The 20,355-nt window shown below is 38.2% G+C and overlaps 1 protein-coding gene across 1 annotated transcript in view; it reads right to left on the bottom strand.

Moving 5' to 3' along the window:
- Positions 1 to 1,549: 1,549 nt before the first annotated feature.
- The window catches only part of AP1S3 (adaptor related protein complex 1 subunit sigma 3), an 84,650-nt gene continuing 65,844 nt past the window's right edge, over positions 1,550 to 20,355 (bottom strand). Inside the window, exons 2-5 of the mRNA XM_049768168.1 lie at positions 19,424 to 19,602; positions 16,986 to 17,094; positions 7,683 to 7,820; positions 1,550 to 2,147 (exon numbers count right to left, since the gene is read on the bottom strand). Of these exons, the coding sequence (XP_049624125.1) occupies positions 2,112 to 2,147; positions 7,683 to 7,820; positions 16,986 to 17,094; positions 19,424 to 19,602 (462 nt within the window). The 3' untranslated portion in view covers positions 1,550 to 2,111. The remainder of the gene's footprint in view (positions 2,148 to 7,682; positions 7,821 to 16,985; positions 17,095 to 19,423; positions 19,603 to 20,355) is intronic.

The raw sequence follows: 20,355 nt of genomic DNA, 5'->3' as shown, positions 1-20,355 counted from the left end.
ATTTCACACATTTTATTTGAAAGTTTTACATAAATTTATTTTACCTGGCAGTTTAATTATAATGATGCACTATAAAGAAAACATGGATCATTTTCAAAGATCCATTTAAGATGTCCATAAATTCTTTTTTATTTATCCCTAATTGCTATGGTACCATTTTATTCTCTGTGTGGTATGGACATGAACTCAAGGGGGGTGGGCAACCCATTGTTAGATAGTGCCTAAGAAGGAAATAGCCCCTTTCGAATGAGTTCCAATAAGCACCTTCATTAAAATTGATGGAAAATTTCGAAAGTACCAGAAAATTTGTTATGTTTTATATAACAAAGATCTTTACAAAAAGATGCAAAGCATTGCATTGTGTTAAAAAAAATAAGCTGGACTTAAAGTAAACAACAACATGATCAACAATAATATAAACTTAGAGTTTACCTTATGATTAGATCATTAAAATCTGATAACCATAATTATAATCATATGGTTCAGTTGAGAAAATAGTAAACATAAAAAAACCCAGTAATTATTTCATATACTCTTATATTTCATTTTAATAACAGTTAAATTGAGGAACTGGCCCATTTTTCCTGTGTTCTTCTGCTCCTATCTGGTCATTTTTCCCTACATATTGTCTGGTAAGATGAAATGAAAAGGTTAGGTTTTTTTCTTATGTACCCTACAATATAGATTTTCCTTTAGAAGCCAAACACTTAGGACAAACAATTGCCCAGAGTGATGCCAATCTAAATGATGCCAGTCCTCAAAACTAACATTGAAATGCAAAGGAATGCATTAAAGATTGGGCCCCAAGATAGAAAATCATCAGCTAGTTTCCAGATCACATTTTCCACCTGGCTTCAAGTGGTAATGGAGAACTTTGATTGTAGCAAGTAGGAAGGTGACATAGTCCCAATAATAATAGCCAGCAGCAAATATTATCTTTGGGAAGTGAGGAAACAAAAAAGGGGAAAGCTATATACCATAGGTTGCATAGATATTAAATGCTCAAAGAGAGCCTAAGAAACAACAAATCTTCAAATATAGAACCAGAGAGAGAATACAGGAGTAACAGAACTTTCCTCATATGTGGCTGACCCTGGTTCAACTCCCAGCAGTGCAAAGGGTCTCCTGAGCAACTATCAAGAGTGACCAGTGAGCTCAGAGTCATGGGTAGCTCCTATGTGGTCCCCCCCAAAAACAAAGCAAACCCAAATACATTGACATACATTAAAACATATTTGAAACAAAATCTCTCAAGCAATTAATTCTTGAAATATAAAAGGCAATTAAAATAACAGTAGTAATTATCATTGTAGCTATCCATCTATGTTCTACTAGTTTCATAAAGAAATAATGTATCTTCAGGTATCTCAAAATCTCAATAAATATATATACATATGGAGTTTGTAGAAAACATAAGCATATATGTCCCTTGTATCCAATTAAAAGTCAGCAAATAATTGGCTAGATAGCAGCTTCCAAAGACATCAAAAACACTTATTCAGTCCCAAACTATCTTTGGTTATTGTATTTTATTCCAGTCCTGAAAAAATAATTAAATCCAGGACATTAAAAACATCAGATACATTGTATCTAGACTGCAATCACAGTGTTATTAGGAATATTAAGACATTTAGCATTATGTATGAACTTTATGCTAATAATAATTTTGAATTTGTTTATCATTTAAAAAGCTAACCAGTGATAAAAAGTACTGATACACGATACACTTTACAGTGAAATTTAGGAATTATTACAATGCAGTTTTCAGCCTATTAGTCAGAGGTCAAATGCAACAAATATGTTGCAACAAATTTTTCTAATGGAGTTAAAACATAGCAAACAAATATCTTTTAAATTATATATCATAAGCTGACAGAGTCATGAATCAGTTATTTAAACATTCAGGATAGACATATACAATATAATACAGACTTGTAAAAGTGATAAATAATTCCTGTTAAACATGTTTAATTTTTACTAGTTAACCAAAAAAAATCCCTTTAAAATTTCTTTTTGGCCTGGTGTTAAAGAAGTAGTAAAATAACTGGAAACAAGGAATTGCTTCTTCAAAGGTGCACATCGTCGGACTCAGTCTTCAGGTAGATGTGTAGTTAGAATGTAGGCTTGCTCATGTATTCCTCCAATGTCTAAAAGAGAACAAACAGTACATTCAAATGATTATCCTTCAAACCACATACATCCCTTTGCAGACTTTTTTCTTTCATTCTTTCTTATGTTGCCATTATTATAATGTAGCTTTGAAAAGCATATATCCAAAGACATATACCTTTGGATGTGTGTGTAGAGGGGTACCTGGCATGGAACCCAGGATCTTACACAGGGAAAGCATACTCTCTACCAACGGGCCAAGTCTCTGTATTCTAATCATGAATGGAGCTTCAGAGTCTTATTTACATGAACATCCATATGACTGGATACCTTTTAGCTGAGGAATAAAAGACCTGTTTGATAATGATATGCTATAGTACCAAGTCACCTTTGTCCACTTCAGCTGTGTGCCTGCTAATAGGATCCCAACATGCATTAGAGCTTGGAATGTGTTAATAGAGAATTTGTTTTACTGTATTTATCATGAGAACATCATTATTATCTGTATTGCCTAGAAAAAAATGATAAACAAATCATACATCCTAAAACTGTCTGTCATATATTTTGAAGGGTCTACAAAGTATACAGTGTTTTCTGGATTAAGGGTATTTCTCAGCAATAGTATGCAAGACTTGTCTTGAATGTTTGAAGCTCTGAGTTTTCCATGAGAGGAAAGAAAGGAAGGGTAAGAAAAAGGAAGGGGAGAAGGGGGGAAGAGAAAAGAAGGAGGGAGAATAGGCCAGGGAAAAAAAGAGAATGGAAGGGGCAAGGGAAGAGGAAGGGGAGGAGAGGAGAGGAGAGGGGTGGGAGAAAACAGGGAGGGAGGGGAGGAGAGGGGGGAAAGGGAAGGGGAGGAGAGGGGAAGAGAGGGAAGAAAAAATAAATTAAAATACACAACAACATAAAAGTATGCTTCTTTGTTTTTGTTTTTGTTTTTGTTTTGTTTTGTTTTGTTTTTGGTTTTTGGGCCACACCCAGTAACGCTCAGGGGTTACTCCTGGCTATGTGCTCAGAAGTTGCTCCTGGCTTGGGGGACCATATGGGACACCGGGGGATCGAACCGTGGTCCGTCCAAGGCTAGCGCAGGCAAGGCAGGCACCTTTACCTTTAGCGCCACCGCCCGGCCCAAAGTATGCTTCTTTGTTTATCAAGTTGCTAACATGGCACAGTCATAATTTTTCCCCAGCACTATTTAAAATATTTAAATGGGGGCCTGGAGAGATAGCACAGTAGTGTTTGCCTTGCAATCAGCCAATCCAGGACCTAAGGTGGTTGGTTCGAATCCCAGTGTCCCATATGGTCCCCCGTGCCTGCCAGGAGCTATTTTTGAGTAGATAGCCGGGAGTAACCCCTGAGCACTGCCGGGTGTGGCCCAAAAACCAAAAAAAAAAAAAAAAAAATTAAATGGGTTTACAATGCCAGGCAGCATTCAAAGTTACAAGTCCTCTGTAACCTTGGCAGGGGCCTGGCCCAGTGGAAGGTCCTACTTGAGTGGCTTTAAGGTACAATAGCATAATGTACCCCACAGAGTCAGCCTCCCTCTATCTCCCCTTTCTTATCTGCATGATTGATTTACAATTTACAAGAAACAATAAATAACACCTTTGGACTTTTCTTGAGTTGTTTTGCCTATCATGTTTATGTGAATGGACATGCTTGCATTCAGCACCGTGCATGCTCTGTCCTTTCCATACATCATGGTTTAACTTAGCTATTACCAGGTATTTGAGGATGTCAGTGCAAGGAATCACATAACAACTTTCTCGATATTCACATAGATGCAGATGGTCTATCTATTCTATTACTTGAGCAATGATGACCCAAATGACCCTCCCTCCTTTTGAATTTTGAAATTCAGAAACCTCTTATATCTGTCGACCCTTTGTGACATAACCTTTGCAGATATCAATCAGTCTCTTCTATGAAGGTTTGCTTTCCTTCCAATCACTTGGCACATTGTTCACAGCTCTTAGTCCTTACCCTCACAATAAAGTCAAACCTAACTAATGATGTCATTCCTTGCTTTAAAAAAATCACTTCTAACCTCAGTCAGTATTTTCAAAGTAAGTTCGGGACCTTTGCATATTTAAGACTGCATCTTTTTCCTAAGTATGGTGAACAACTGTTTTAGACTATGAGTTTTTCTTGTTTTGTTTTGTTTTGGGGCTACACCCGGCAGTGCTCAGGGGTTACCTCTGGCTCTGAGCTCAGAAATCACTCCTGTCAGGCTCAGAGGATCTTATGGGATGCTGAGGATCGAACGAACACAGGTCTGTAATGGGTCAGCCGTATGCAAGGCAACACCCCACCAAAGTGTTATCACTTCGGACCCCTAGACTAAGAAATTTTGATTAGGTGGGGTACATAGGAATATCCCAAGCATATATGGTGATTTTGAGTTGTGCAGAAGGTGAAAATAAAATGGCTTTCTTTTATTCTTGAATAATTACAAGTATATGCATTGGAGAAAAGTATAAGAAAAAAAAGCAATGTTTTTCATCACTTACATAATATAATAATACCATATATTCTAAATGTCTCTTACCAGCTATATCAAACATACTAGACATACTAAATCAATAATTTAGACCCAGTTGTTCACTGTCTTTTTCTAACTTACCAGAACCCAAGTGATCACTAATCTGGCATGTCTTTATCTGGCATCTACTGTTCATTCAATGAGAGAGATTTGGGGGCAATTGTGACATTGGCTCTCACCAGGGTGACAACAAGGATAAATGGAGGTTCCTAAAACCTATTCATTAAAACCTTCCACTCAATCACATAGACATGAGCTCCTAATTAGCGTTTAATTGCAAAGGAGCTCTTTCTCAAAAGACCTGCTTTCTGATTTCAATGGATCCAGAACAACAGATACACTTAGAGCTCTTTAAAACACTTTCAACTGGGGAGGGAGGAAGCAATCAAAGTAACCCAGGTGCTTCTTTGCCCAAATCAAGGAGTTTTAATTACTGAAATGTCAAAGGTTCTACTGAAAAGTCTGTTTCTCCAGCAAGAATATTTCACAGTTGGGGCAGGATCAATAACAGCACAGTAGTTAGCACTTCTGCCTTGCACAAAACCAATTTGGTTTTGGTCCCAGCATCCCACATGGTCCCTAAGCCTGCCAGAAATGATTTCTGAGTTCAGAGCCAGGAGTAACCCCTGAGTGCTACTAGGTGTGCCCCCACCCCAAAAATATATTCCATAGTAAAAGCCCTTAGAATAAGATTGGATTATATTGTATTAACACGGCGGGGGGGGGGGGGTTTGCTAACCCTGGAGCAGGAGGAAGTAATCCCTGCAGTGTTTGAAAAATTATATGGTGATGGAAAAGAACCAGGCTTTAGTCGTTTAAACTATTTTTCTATCCCCAGCCCTTAGCATAAAGTACAAGGGTGTGTGTGGGACCATATGCAGTTGGTTTTCAAGGCTTACCCCTACTTTTGCTCAGGGATCAAATCCAGTGTACTTAGGGAACTTTATACAGTGCTGGTAATAGAACTGGAGTCAGCCAGAGATACAAGCCAGCACCTTAATCTTCTTTGCTAGCTCTCCATTCCCCATACTCTAGCACATTTAAAGAAAAATGGCTTAATGGAATTTCTAAACCACAGATCTCTCAAGTACCTTATAAATCTTCCCTTCCTGTGGTATCTGAGGAGAAAGGCCAATAACCATCATTACATTTCAGCGGGTCTTTGGAAGTGATGACACCTCAAATAATGAATACACTGGACCATACAGATGTTCACTCAACTTGAGGGCTAGTCCCTTGATGACCAGAGGAAAAAAAAAATCGCAGATTGGACATCAAAAGGCTCAAAAATGTGCCAGCCCATTTGCTGAGTGTTTCTCTCAATGTTTCATTGACTCAGCCCCTTGTTTGCAAACAGGAAGAAATGGCTTTAATGTCAGTGATTCAAAAATACATTATCATGCTCTGGAATCTCTTCACCTGCTGTTAGAAAAAGAAAAAGGAGGAGTCAGCTGCCTGGCAGGATAGATTCAGGATACATAGCCCATTCCTTACATAGATTCCTCACATAGAGCATGAAAGCACACTTGGCCTAAGACTCAAAAGTCCAGGGGGCGGGGGAATAAAAGAGAGGAGCTAGTGTAGGTAAATTCCCTTAGGAGGAATTTTGGCATATCTGTGCTGCATTAAAATAAGCATCGTTTTCACACCCTGTATTTTATGTAAAGTTGGGAGTATAAGCAAATGGATGCTTTGTGGCTCCTTTATACCTTGGCACTTCCACCATAGTATCTTTGATTTATTTATGAAAATTGGTGCACATATACAACCTCCCTAAGTGGTTTACATTTTTTAATTAAAATGATAAATACCATCTTCGGTAATAAAACACTAATATCACTAGCAAATGAAATAATGATGTTCTACTCTTCTCTTTTCCCAGGGTAGCATGGATATTTTAATTAAAGTCTTTTTTATGCCTCTCATAAAATGTTTCTAGAAAAGAATCATACTAAGCCTTTGACATCCTTTTGACAATGAGACTTCCTCACTCAAAAGCTCAAGTATGAAGATCTGGGGTTGGAGAGAAAGTACAGAGGGAAAAAGCATTGCCTTGCAAGTAATGACCAAGGTCCCATCGCCACCATCCCATATGGTCCCCCAACCTCCATCAGAAATAATTCCTGGGGCACTAGAGGTAAGGTGTTTGCCTTGCAAGCGCTAGCCTACGACAGGCCTAGGCTGTTTGATCCCCCTGCATCCCATATGGTCCCCCCAAGCCAGGGGCGATTTCTGAGCACATAGCCATGAGTAACCCCTGAGCGTCAAATGGGTGTGGCCAAAAAACTCACAAACAAACAAAAACCAATAACAACAAAAAGGAAATCATTCCTGGGGGCAGGTGTGGTCCAAAAATAATACAAAAAAATACCTCAGCCAAATATGAAGAGCAGAGACAAGAGCCAGGGCTGGAGAGAAAGTACAGTGGATAAAGCACTTGCCTTGCATACAGCTAATCTGAATTCAATATCCAGCACTAAACATGTTACCCCAATTCACCCCAGAAGTAATCCCTGAGCATAGAATCAAAAATAAGCTCTGAGTACATCCAAATATATCCTCATATCCCCCAAAGACTAGAAAACAAAGACAGAAGCTTATTTGTCTGGGTTCAGACTGCTGCAAAATACTCACTACCTTTGTGACCTTAAGCGGGTATCTGCTCATCTTGTTTTGTTTTGCTTTTGTTTGAGGAGGGGCACACCCAGCAGTGTTCAGGATGAACTCCTGACTATCTTCTTGGAGATCATTCCCAGTGGGAATAAGGGAATCAAACCCATGTCATCTGCTTACAAGGCTAGTGCCCTATCTGCTCTACTATTGCTCTGACCCCTCCTTGCTCATCTTATAAACAATGGTAATTACTATTATTATTACTCCTCACTTGGGCCTTATATGGTCATTAAATAAGCTAATACATATAAATTCATTCAAATTTGTCCAGTATAATGTGAGCACTCAAGTAAGCAGTCATCTCTGCCACCACTCCAGTTATCATCATCATCTTTAACTACAACAGAGAAAGAGCACTAACCTCCTGTAACATATCAGAGTCTTCCATGGCCTTGACAGCAGATTTCTTGGATGTCTCCTGAATTTCTCCACCCATGATAAACTCATCCAGGATAAAATATGCTTTCTCAAAATTAAATATAATATCTAACTCACAGACCTGGTAGGATAAAAAACAAGAGGCTTGATAAATATGCAGTAGTAGTAGCAGGAGCAACATGCCAACTCTCAATCATTTTCAACAGTTACACACAGGTGGCATCCAGAGATGAACACATCAGATGGTATTTCTACAACAGAAAATCAGACCCAGGGAATCCCAGGCTTCTATGAAAATGGAAACTGCCTTTGAACATAACAGAGCATGTTCTCAGATGATACTCTTTCATGTCATGGAATGTGTGAGTCAGTTGAGAAATGAAGCAGTTCAACTCACGTCTCCACATCCATGATGCTTGCAGAGCCCTATTCCTCCTAGCTTTCTCACTGTATCCAGCACTTCCTTTTACCTCTTCTCTGCCTCATAAATCTTAATGCTTATTTTTAGGGTTCTGAGCTTTCCCTTTTAAGGTTCAATTCTACTAATTGTGTGTTATAGTAGTGACTTTCAAATCTCAGTGTGTAACCAAATCACCCAGAAGGCTCATCAAAACATCTCTTACTGGACCTCTCTTCCAGAGTTTCTATTTCAGTTGGGGTAGATAATGACTGGTGAGTCTAATGAAGCCAATATGGGTACCAATCATAGGAGGAGAACCAATATCATGGACCAAGCTCAGTTTGAAGAATATATGAGACTGTTGACATGTCATAATCAATAAGAAAGTTCATTTTCCAATTCTTCATCCAGAACACAGCTACTAAGGCACAACTCTTGCTTTTTTTCCACTTCCCAGTCAATAGCTACTTTGTCTTTCTAGACCCTCCTAAAGGTTAATTGGAAGTTTTTCTGTCTTCTTCCTCTCTATCTCCCAGAACAGATGAAGATTTTCTACCAATCTCTTATCTTAAAATTCTCTCTCCCTTGCTTTGGCAATGAGTGCACTATGTTTCCTTCCTCCACCTTTATTAATCCCATCTCATACTCTGTGGAATTATATTCCTTATCCTGCATTTTACCAAACATTACAGGGTGCTTGGGTATATTTGCCAGCTAAACAAGCATGCTATTATGCAAAGGCTCCCTCTTCTGAAGTATTAGTGTTCCTTGGGTGAGTCTCTTCTCTGCACACTACATTCCTCATGGACTAGATCAGCATTCATTCTTCAACTGGGGGTCCTACAGACACCAGTATATTCCAAAGAGAATATAAGAGTCAAAAGTTAAAACTGTATAAATGTGAATCTATAGCATGAGACTAGAGGCCAATCAATCCTGGTGTCAGATACATAGTAGGATAGTAGGGTGCAATAAAAATATGCAGGATGAATTAATGAGTCAGCAGCAAAAAGGCTTGTTCTATGTTGTGAAGGATTAATGGCTTCCCAGATCAACAGTTCTCTGATCCTACTAAATTCTATATACAAAATGAATGCCAATATGTTAGGCAATTTCTTAATATATTTAGGATTTACATCAATAAACTTACAGGCACAAAAAGGAAAATGCTTTATGCTGACAGGTCCAATTGAATCTAGAAGAATATAAACAAATTTGTATAATACCACTCTAATAAATTGTCTCGAGCAATCCCTCTAACTCATCTGCAAAAGATAAAGTCTATTCATTACAAACCACATTAAAACAAGGGAGTATGGGATAGCTACATCTATCTTTTCCTTTCCCTTGAGATTTCTCTTCATAATAAAAATACCTGTACATATATTTATATATATACATGTATATGCACATATAACTAGTTAAGATAACTCTGTTTTTTGGGACTTGATCTATGAGCCATAACTACAATAGACATTCAAGTTCCCTCTGGAGCACAATTCTCAGAGATAAGATGGCACTATGACAGGTGACAGGACATGTTCTTAGCATAGAAACCCATGCTTCTACTTCTACAATACTGTCATTTCAGAAATTCAAATGGCAGCATAGTAGAACTGAGCTCCCTGGTAAAAAAGATGATGCCATCCATACATTAAAAAGGTAAAATTCAGGCCCAGAGAGATAGCACAGCAGCGTTTGCCTTGCAAGCAGCTGATCCAGGACCAAAGGTGGTTGGTTCAAATCCAGGTGTCCCATATGGTCCCCCATGCCTGCCAGGAGCTATTTCTGAGCAGACAGCCAGGAGTAACCCCTGAGCACCACCGGATGTGGCCCAAAAACCAAAAAAAAAAAAGGTTAAATTCCCCACAGAGTGGGATATTTGTTACAAATAAGGGGAAAGATGAGGGACATTCACAATGCAACATATTTCTTCTAAATCTCTCTCTATTATAGAAATAATCTCAAGAAATAATTCATAAAGTAAGAAATAGAATAGGCCAGTAAACACCTAAGAGATATACATCCTCACTAGAAATCAGGAAAAATTTTTTTAAAAGCTTATCTGATAACTAAGAAGAGATTACCTTCATTGTTAGTGCGTAAAGTAGGACCTCCGACGCATTGTTGGTGAAATAAATTTTATAGGTTATTTTACTGTGTTAACTTTCAGTAGCTCTAATTTCCATTTAAATATCAAACTCCTCTGCTTCACTAATTTCACAAGAAATCCACCTCTAAGATATAAGACTAGTAATAATACACTATAAGACTATAATAATACACAATTGTGTGTATATATATACATATATAAGGATTATGGTAATATTTATTAAAAATGGAAACAATCTAAAGTTTATTCATAAGGCAATTGCCTAAGTAATACAGGATACCCCTCTCCCTCCTAGCACAGTCCTCCATGGAGAAGCATAGAAAGAGCTTCTATGATATACTCACAAGGAAAGAAAAAAAAAAGCTGTAGGAGCCAGAGTGATCGCACAGTTGGTAGGGCATTTGCCTTGCATGTGGCCAACAAGAGTTCCATCCTGGCATCCCACATGGCCCTTTGAGCCTGCTAGGAGCTATTTCAGAGTGCAGAGCCAGGAGTAACCCCTGAGCACCACCAGTGTAGCCCCAAAAACAAAAAAAAATTGTAGAATAATATTCATGATACAATCTTATTTTCTCTAAAATAGTATATATGTACTAGCACCGCCAGCAGTGATCTTGACCACAGAGCTAGGAGTAAACCCTGAGCACCACAAAAACACCTGAGCCCCTACAAAAAAGTAAATAAAATTTAAAAATTTTAAAAACTATATGTGAAAGAATAAGTAAAAATAAACAGTTCTGCAATTGTAAACCATGTAGACAAACACAAAGAAAGCACAGCAGATTAGGCAATTATGCATGTGAGAGAAGGAAATAGAAGCAAGCAGTTACCAGTCAGAGGAGACAGGAAGTCAGAAGTGAGAGTGGCAGGAACTGAGGGATCTCAGAACTCAAGGCAGGTGGAGATCAGGAATCCAAGAGAGATATCAGGGCCTCATTAGGAGAAACCAGCAATCAGAATCCTGAAAAGTGAACCTGACAGATACCAATGCAAAGTCTCTGGAAGCTTCTTATACCCCATTCTCAGAACAGCACCCCACCCCCAAAGTTGGCCAGCAGCCAAGGGCTCTTAATTACTACATCTCAGCAGAAAAGGAATGACAGAAGGTGGTAAATCCAGAAACATACATCACACACATATACATGCACATACATGCACCTGTCCTAGAATAACTATCTCATATCACAGGAGAAAGTATGCCCAAGTTCTCTAATCATTGCACAGAATGTTTCCAATGACTATTACATACACAGGACTCCCAAAGGCAATTTGATGGTTAGTCTATGCATCTAACCAAAGACATTATAAACCTAAGAGAAAGAAAACATCTTGAGATGTTTTCATTTGGGGATGATAACTCCAAATGCAGATATTATCATTATTGTCTAATTACTCAGACTTTTTCTTTGGTTTTGGGTCACACCCAGCAGCACTCAGGTGTTACTCCTGGTTCTGTGCTCAAAAATCACTCCTGGCAGCTCAGGACACAATTTGGGATGCTAAGAATCAAACTGGGTCCATCTGCATTGTCTGTATGCAAGGCAAATGCCCTACCGCTGTGCTATTTCTAATTCCACCTCCAAGGCATTGTATTGGGATACCAGAAACTTGCATTGATGCTCAAAGGGCAACATCCATCTGACAGTGCAAAAAACAGCAACTTCCAACTGCTTTCTCATTATTCTCTTACACCTGTATTCTGAAAGAAGGCTTATAAAAGGCAGACACCAGGATCATTTTTATCTTTTCTCTCTGGCCTTTTGTTTTTACTATATTTGGGCTTGTGTTTGGCTCTCACTCACTCATTATTTTTAGGGTTGGGAGGACACATGAGCTGTGCTCCTGGCTGTCTTCATGGATCATTCCTGGCATAGAGGATGCTAAGATCATATAGGGTGCTGAAGATAGAACCCAGATAAGGAACAAACAAGGCAAGTATCTTCCTTCTCTACTATATGGCTAGCCACTTGAGTGTTTTCTTTTATAGCAGAATGCATGATGACGTGTTTATTGCTGGCAGTACAATACCTAAGACTTCCTAGATAAAAGTTTAAGGGGCTACTTCCCTCACTAAATTTTGTTCTAAAGTAAATATTAAAAATTGTATTGTATATTGTGAATGTGGAAAAATATATAAAATACACATATTATGAAGGCACAATGACAAAGAAAACAGCAATTAATTTTATTCTCTCCCATTTTCACAACAGTCTCATTGAAGTCAGTAATTCCTTTTGATTAAATATTCCTATTATTAACCTTTGGGGGATACAATTTCTTATCTTTATTAAATACAGATCTATAAAAACCAATCAAAGGGCAGGTTAGTGAGTAAGTTAACAGGATGCAACCAGATTCTGTGTTCCTCTACTTCCAACAAGAAAATTCCCTAACTCTAGATCAAAACCTTCTGGGAAAGCAACAGTCACCTGCTGAAGACTTCAGCACAGACTGACAGGTCATCTGTAATGGGAAAATCTACTAGTGCCAAAACCCTCACACAGTTCCTTATCTACTACTAGACTTTGAGGAATTTCCTCTTAGCCTCTAAAAATTGGGGTTAATGTTACTTATTGCAGATCCAAAGATTAACTAGTTAATCCTTCTAAATCTCCTTAGAATTGAAAAGTGCTTTTAAAAAATTACATAGTAGCCAGAGATTGTACTTCATCTGTTTTAGGAAGGTGATTCTATCCAAAGCAAAGTTTTTCGCTTGAAAAGGGCAGAATCCAAGGAAACGTTCAGTATTAACTCAAGAGGAAAAGAAAACCAAACAGAAATATATGCTTCCTGAGATGATGTCAAAGAGAGTCAGTTCTGGAAGGTTTTGCTCATTGCTGCTAATTAATAAGAACTGAATACCTACTGGGCAAACAGCCTTGAACTGTTCTTAGCTGCCCTTAGCTTAATGAAAGATTCATTGAATTTTTTAGTGAATTAAATTTTGGCTTAAGATAAAGACAGAGCTTCGAAAGGTATGTCAAAATAGGATGAAAAATTAATGTTAGGGAAATGGGAACTCATTCCAAGTCTTCTTATAGTTTTACATGGGTGAAGGTGATTCAAATATCCTGGAGAAAGCAATGTATTCTGAAATTTACTCAGATAAGATTAAGATCACAATTCAATCTCAAATTTATATGACCACAGCTGGATTAACCCAGGAAAACCCTTCAGGCAAAGCAAAGGACAGATACCAGAGGTAGGAGATAGGTTATGAAACAGTGCAGGCACAGAGAACTCTTTTAGGCCTTTGCTAATGGGAAGTTGATTTCTTAAAAATGTATCGAAATGTCAGAATTAATTTGAATACTAGGAACATGAAATTAAGTCATTTGAGGATTGAAAAAATATAATAATGTGCATTTCCACATTTTAAAATGAAAATACAGTGAAATAGAGAAAAATAAAGAAAAGAATAAAAAACTGGTCTGCCAGACTGACTTCATATGTCAGCACTTTTAAATCCTGTGACATCATTTACAAGTAAAAATACAGTAATTATGAAGGAAGAAAGGAGAGAAGGAGAGGAAAAATTTTTTCAGAAAACTTTCAAATGCTCATGCTTGTGGAAAGTATGGTCTGCAAATTGATAAAAATTCTGAGAAATAGGATAAATTGAAAACTCTTCTGGAAGTAAATTCTCCTCAGAACTACTTTTAAAAATCTTCAGAGAAATGGGAATGAAGAACAGATTATTACTGGAAGAAAACATCTCTCAAATCCAATCCATTTTTTCTCTTGAGATCGGAGAGATGGTAAACTCTTATGTTTCTGAAACATTGGTTACAAATATGATCCAAAGCCCATTATTGATGTAGCAAAACGGACTTATCAGTCCAAATAATGACCTCAATAGGCTTGCCATTTGTTGGCAAGACAACCTGCTTTCATGTAAGGAGAGTTCGGGGCTATCCTATGTGGTTGGAATACTGGCCACATCAGCTTCATAAGGAAATGAAAGCAAGAAGACTGTATCCACAGCTAACTGACAAAACTTAAATGCCACGCTAAGAAGTTGGAATTATTTTCATCAGGGAAAACAAAGAGCAAGAATAAACAAAAAGGTACACACCAAAAATCTGCTCTGTAAGGAAGATGATGACCCACCCACAAAGAGGAAAAAGGAAGCAGAGATGATTCCCAGCTCAGAAAGGCAGCCTAAGTGATTTTCCAGAAGAGAAAAACTGCAATCCCAAGTGAAGCTGTGCTGGAGCCAGTGGAAATAAAGGCAGTTCAGTCCAATTTGAATCAGGAGTAAATTTACTCCTGAATCACAAGGATAAATTTGAGTGCAGGGTGGAGGAGATTAAAGCAGCATTGCCTTTACAATGAGGACCCAGACAGAATCAATTCAACCACAAGACAGAACAAAATTTCAGTAGGTTTTTGTGATCTGTTGAGATCAAGATGCCCAGCAAAAAGATTTTCCTGACAAAGTAACCAAAAATGTTCTGGATACAGATTTTCAGGACAGAAAGTCAAGTATAAATATGAGAGCTGGACATGCAAGAGAACATAGAAAGGGCAGAAGAGAAGGAGATCAAGGACAGCTGGAGACTGGGGCTCCAGAAACCATGGTGGACAATCAATAGAATTCAAAGCCAGCCAAAATACAGAGGAGCAAATTTAGGAAGTTGTGATGAGCAAGCTTCCAGTGCTGCTGAAAAATAAAAAAAGATAGGGAATTAGAAGCTGTCTGTAGCACAGAATATTAGAATGGGACTGACCAGTAGTAATTTATTTCTGTAGACCAGAAAAGTAATTTAGTTAGAGAAATAACTACATTTTGAACTATCCTAATAATGAGAACATATGAGGGTTATAGAAAGCCTGTCTAGAGTACAGACGGGGGTTGGGTGGGGAGGAGGGAGATTTGGGACATTGGTGATGGGAGTGTTGCACTGGTGATGGGTGGTGTTCTTTACATGACTGAAACCCAAACAAAATCATGTATGTAATCAAGGTGTTTATATATATATAAATATATATATATATGTTTATATATATATAAAAGTAGAATCCAAAACTATACACTAAGGCAAGATGAATGAGTTCTAAGAAACAGGGCTAGACAGTAAAGACATGGTTACTGCATACCAGTGGGCATAAAAATAATAATTGGGATATTGTTTGTTTACCTGTTTTAGCGACAAAGGGGGTAAGTTAGGCCACAGGGCTTACTCTAGATTCAATGTGCAAGGGTCATTCCTGGTAGGGATCAAGGAACTAACCATACGTGTAGGAGACTAAACTGAGTGAAAAGCACATCACCCATTGTATTACATCTTTAGCCCTTAGTTTGGTGGTGGTGGTAGTGTGTGTGTGTGTGTGTGTGTGTGTGTGTGTGTGTGTGTGTGTGTGTGTGTGTGTGCACTTGCATGCATTTAACTAATGTTAAAGAACACTTATAGGACTAAAACAGAAAATAAAATATCCTTCAATACTGCGCACAGGACGATATCACCAGAGAAAAAGGGGAACGCAGGGGTGTAAAATGGGGTTAACAATATGGTATTGACAACAACTAAACTATTGAAGGGAACCATAATTGTAGATTACACAGATATTGATTTATAAAGCTGCTAATTTTAAATGCAAAAGATAACAGCAGGTTTTTACATTAGTAAGTCATAATGGTAGTCACAGAAATATAAGGTTAAAGGTTTCATTTCAGGGGCTGAAGAGATAACTGGGTAGGACATTTGCTTTGCATGTGGTGGATCTGGGTTCAATCTCCAGCATCCCTTTTGGTTCCCAGAGCACTGCCGGGAATAATTCTAAGTGCAGAGACAGGAGTCAGTTATGACAATTACCAGTCGTGGCCTCCAACAACCAAACAAGAATGCATAGTGGTCAGCTGAAACTTCACTTTTGGTGGGAAGCATTAGATAGCATATGCAGATGTCAGATTACAAGGCTCTACACATAAAAATCATTACTGGATGACAGAACTAAGATTACTTCAATATTTTTAAAAAATAGGGAGTCAGTATTTACTTTGGTAGCACATATACTAAAAAATTTAGGGAGCTGGAGTTCCTATCATGGCAGGGTACTTGCCTTGCATGTAGTCGTCTGTATTCAATCCCTAAAACTGCATATTGTCCAAGCCCTCCAGGTGGGAGCCCCATGTAGAGCCAGAATTAAGCCTGAGCATCACCAGGCATGGACCAAAAGTAAAACAAAACAAAACAAAAAAGTCAAGAATACCTTAACTTTTGTATACTAATAAAAAAGATTCAGAGAGGGGCTACAAAAATAAACTAAAAGAGACAGGGGTGAGTCAGTGAAGACTTGGGTACAGCACATCAAGGAATTTTTCACAATTAAATTCAAGTTCATGGAGGGGCCGGAGAGATAGCATGGAGGTAAGGCATTTGCCTTGCATGCAGAAGGTCGGTGGTTCAAATCTCGGCATCCCATATGGACACCCCCCCCCCCCCCGAGCCTTTCAGGAGCAATTTCTGAGCATAGAGCCAGGAGAAACCCCTGAGAACTGCTGGGTGTGACCCAAAAACCAAAAAAAAAAAAAAAAAATCAAGTTCATGGAAACCAACTCTTCAGGGAGGCTGTGGGCTAAAGAGAGACTCTAGACCTGCCTTTTGGAAACTTTGCCTCTTTCATTCACTAGGCATTGCAGAAGAGGAAAAGGGGGAAGAGAAATTTATATCCTAATTCTTGATACAAAAGTAATCAACAAGTTAGGCAGATGGGAGAACCTGGTAAGAATGGAGTGAAGACTCATTCTGACATACCAGAACTACACTTACATTTCCAAAGTACTTGTCCAGCAACTCCACATAACGATGCACAATCTCTAGGGTCAAGAGCTCATTGTCCTGATTTTCTACTGCACAGCAAAAGTATAAACTAGCATACCTTGAAAGGAAAAATAAAAGAGATATAATGACACGACAAACCTGTTAAATCTGAAGATGATTCCCACCTCACCCCACCCCATCAACATGCACTTAGCTCCCCCTTCTCTTCAGAGATGCTCACCATGGTATCATGATCACCCAATAGCCCTCTCCCAAATATGAGTCACGTGATCACTCACTAGACCCAATAACCTCCCTCGAAATAAAAGAATATGCAGAAATACTTGGTTCATGGCAATTGGATTGTTAGTTATGCAAGAAAAAATGAAAGTGGACCATGAGGAGCTATTGTCAGGGGGACAGACTCATTTTCTGATGGAAATTTAGATACCTGCTAAACTCCTGCCCTTCTTGCCATATGCCCTTTCTTAAACTAAGCTCCAAATTCCTAGCCAGGGTGCCAGGGACCCACCCAGCTTTCTTTTCATTTCATACTGTCATCCTAAAATAATGTTCCATATCCCTTCCCTCTATGTAGCTACCTCCCACTTCAACTTTAGTTATAAGCTTAGTTGGGTCATTTTGTCGGGTAACCTCTTTTCTTTGATGGAATTGGATACCCTACTTGGCTCAGACTTCTCCCACAAGAGTAGTAGATTCCATTGCCCAAGATCCATCTCTTAGGGCTTGATCAGTGGTTTCTGAAAGGGAACTGCTTATTTGCCTTGTTCACTCTATTCTATCTAGTAGCTGTAAAGATGGGCTGAGTCCCACTAAAGTATGTTTATATATATATAGTATGTTTATATATATAATATATACAATAAATATATATAATAATAAATAATAATAATAAACATAAACACAATTGTTTCAATGACAAAAAAATCCAATGATTTTAGAAAACCAGTAGGCAGAAGGGTAAGGAAAGGCTTTTTGTGGAACTTCCTGTGACTACAATTTGTCCTTCTGGATGCATATTATACAAAGCCTTCCCTGATATCTCTTGGGATACTTACATGATAAAACCTTGGGTGAGCAAAAGGAGCTTGTCTCCATAATTTCTTGGTAATTTACTCCACTGTCTGCAGAGGTTACTTCTATCTCTCCCTTTCAGATTTTATAAACAACCCACAGGAGTCTTTCATGAGAGTTTTCCTCCTGGAAGCTGCAGAGTTGAATAATGATGCTGGGTATAGGGTCAGGTTAGCTGCATTTTGGTGCTAGCTTAAGCATGATACTCTATGTTTTTATGGCAAAATTACTCTGGAGACCTCCACTTTCTCTTCTATAAATCGAGATTCTACTATGACCTTAGCAAGATAAGCAGATCTAGAAAAGAAAAAATTATACTGGTTCGAATGCCTACTGTTAATGCTTAGAAAAATCCCAGCTCTGCCAATTACAATTCATTTAATTGAAATTTAATTACTTAAACTCTCTGTGACTTCAGTTTCCACATCTGCAAAGATGAGTAATTACAGGGGACCAAAGAGCCATTTAATTTCTAAAGGCTCATCTGCATTCCTCCACCACCAAATTTGTTGCTAAGTGGAGATATTTACTTATTTGGGGAGAGAGGAGAATACCCAGTAGTGTACAAGGGTTACTCTTGATTCTGTGCTCAGGGATCATGTCTGCAGTGCTCAGAGACTGTTTGGTGTGCAGGGAAGAGAACCCAGATTAGCCTTATGCAAGGCAAACATCCTGTCCACTGTAATATCTCTCTCTTGCTTCACATGAGCAAGAATGTTTGTGTCTTGTTCATAACTGCATGACAGTTTCTGGAAAATCACAGACTCCTCAGCTATTTCTTGAATGCATGCATGCATTATCAACATGTATATTCAATGCCCTGAATCCATCTGGGCACAGTTTTTTGTTTTTTTTTTGTTTTGTTTTGTTTTGTTTTCAAAAAAATGAGAGTACTTTGCTACCTCCCAGTCCCTAAGAATGTTATTTTGTGATGGAAAGACAAAATGTTGGTATATATCAAAATCACTAGAACCAATTGTACTATAATCATAGGACCCAAATTACAATAAATGAAACTTAAAAATTGTTTTTGTCAAGAAACCAGCAAAAAGGAGTGGTAGGGAACCTTGGAAGGGTCAGTGGTGGAGGACTAGAGGCACAGTAAGTGAACTTCAAGCGTGGATAAGCCTGAAAATCTACTATAAACAACTATGGAAACCATAGTATCTACATTTTAAAAAAAATTTAAAGAAAGAAAAGAGAGTTCTTTTCTAGTTAATTTGTGAGTACAAATTCTGGGCTACATTCTTTAAAGATTGGCAAATGTTAGGATTTAGTATTATCATCTACTCTAAAACATTCCAAATTTAACAAACCAGAGATCCACTCAGTTTTTATGAAATTACTCACACCTTTTATAAACAAGTTTTAGATCCCTCCAGTCAACAAAACTGCTTGTTCTCTGGCCCCGGGAGAGAATGATCTGAATGATTTCCCGGGTGATCTTCTTCCTTTCTTTGTCAGGGAGCGTCTTGTACCACTTCTGCAACCGCAATTTCCCTTGTCGACTGAAGAGCAATATGAAATGTATCTGAAAGAAAAGATGGGGAAATTCAGAATCTTTCTTACTGAACCATTCTCTGTTCACATCCATAATCAGAGGATTTATTTTTCATTACATAAAAAATGTGATGAAAAAGTATCAAAACATGGAAATGATCTCATCTGAAAAATTACATTTAACCCATCAGAAAACAAAGAAATGTAGCATCACACACATAAAGCATTTATATTATAAGGGAAAGACAAGATATTTTATTATGACTTTTCTTATAGAGGCCACACGGGGCCTTGATGATGCTGAGGATGGGCATGTGATGTTGGGACTCAAAATCTGGGCCCCACACATATATTATTTTTGTTTGTTTTTGGGCCACACCCATGACACTCAGGGGTTACTCCTGGCTATGCACTCAGAAATCACTCCCTGCTTGGGGGACCATATGAGATGCTGGGGGATTAAACTGTGGTCCATCTTAGGTTAGCCATGTGCAAGGCAAATGCCCTACTGCTGCGCCACTACTCCGGCCCCAACAGGGCATATTCTACTTCAGTGATTATCTTAGCACCTCCCCTTCTTTTCGAAGTACATATTTTAACTAAACTATTTTAATTAGATTGAATAATTATTTTTCATTTTTTATTGTAACACTGTGACTTACCAATTTGTTTATAATACAGTCCTTTAAGGCACTAAATGCTCAAACACCATGCCCACCATCAATGTGACCTTCCTCAATCTTCTACCCACCACTATAGCCAGTCTTTATGCAGGGACAAACAA

This window comes from Suncus etruscus, chromosome 2 (assembly GCF_024139225.1).
Source record: "Suncus etruscus isolate mSunEtr1 chromosome 2, mSunEtr1.pri.cur, whole genome shotgun sequence".
In the NCBI taxonomy this organism is placed as follows: Eukaryota; Metazoa; Chordata; class Mammalia; order Eulipotyphla; family Soricidae; genus Suncus; species Suncus etruscus.
Note: the sequence above shows the minus strand (reverse complement) of the source record. Positions and strands in the feature narration are given on the sequence as shown.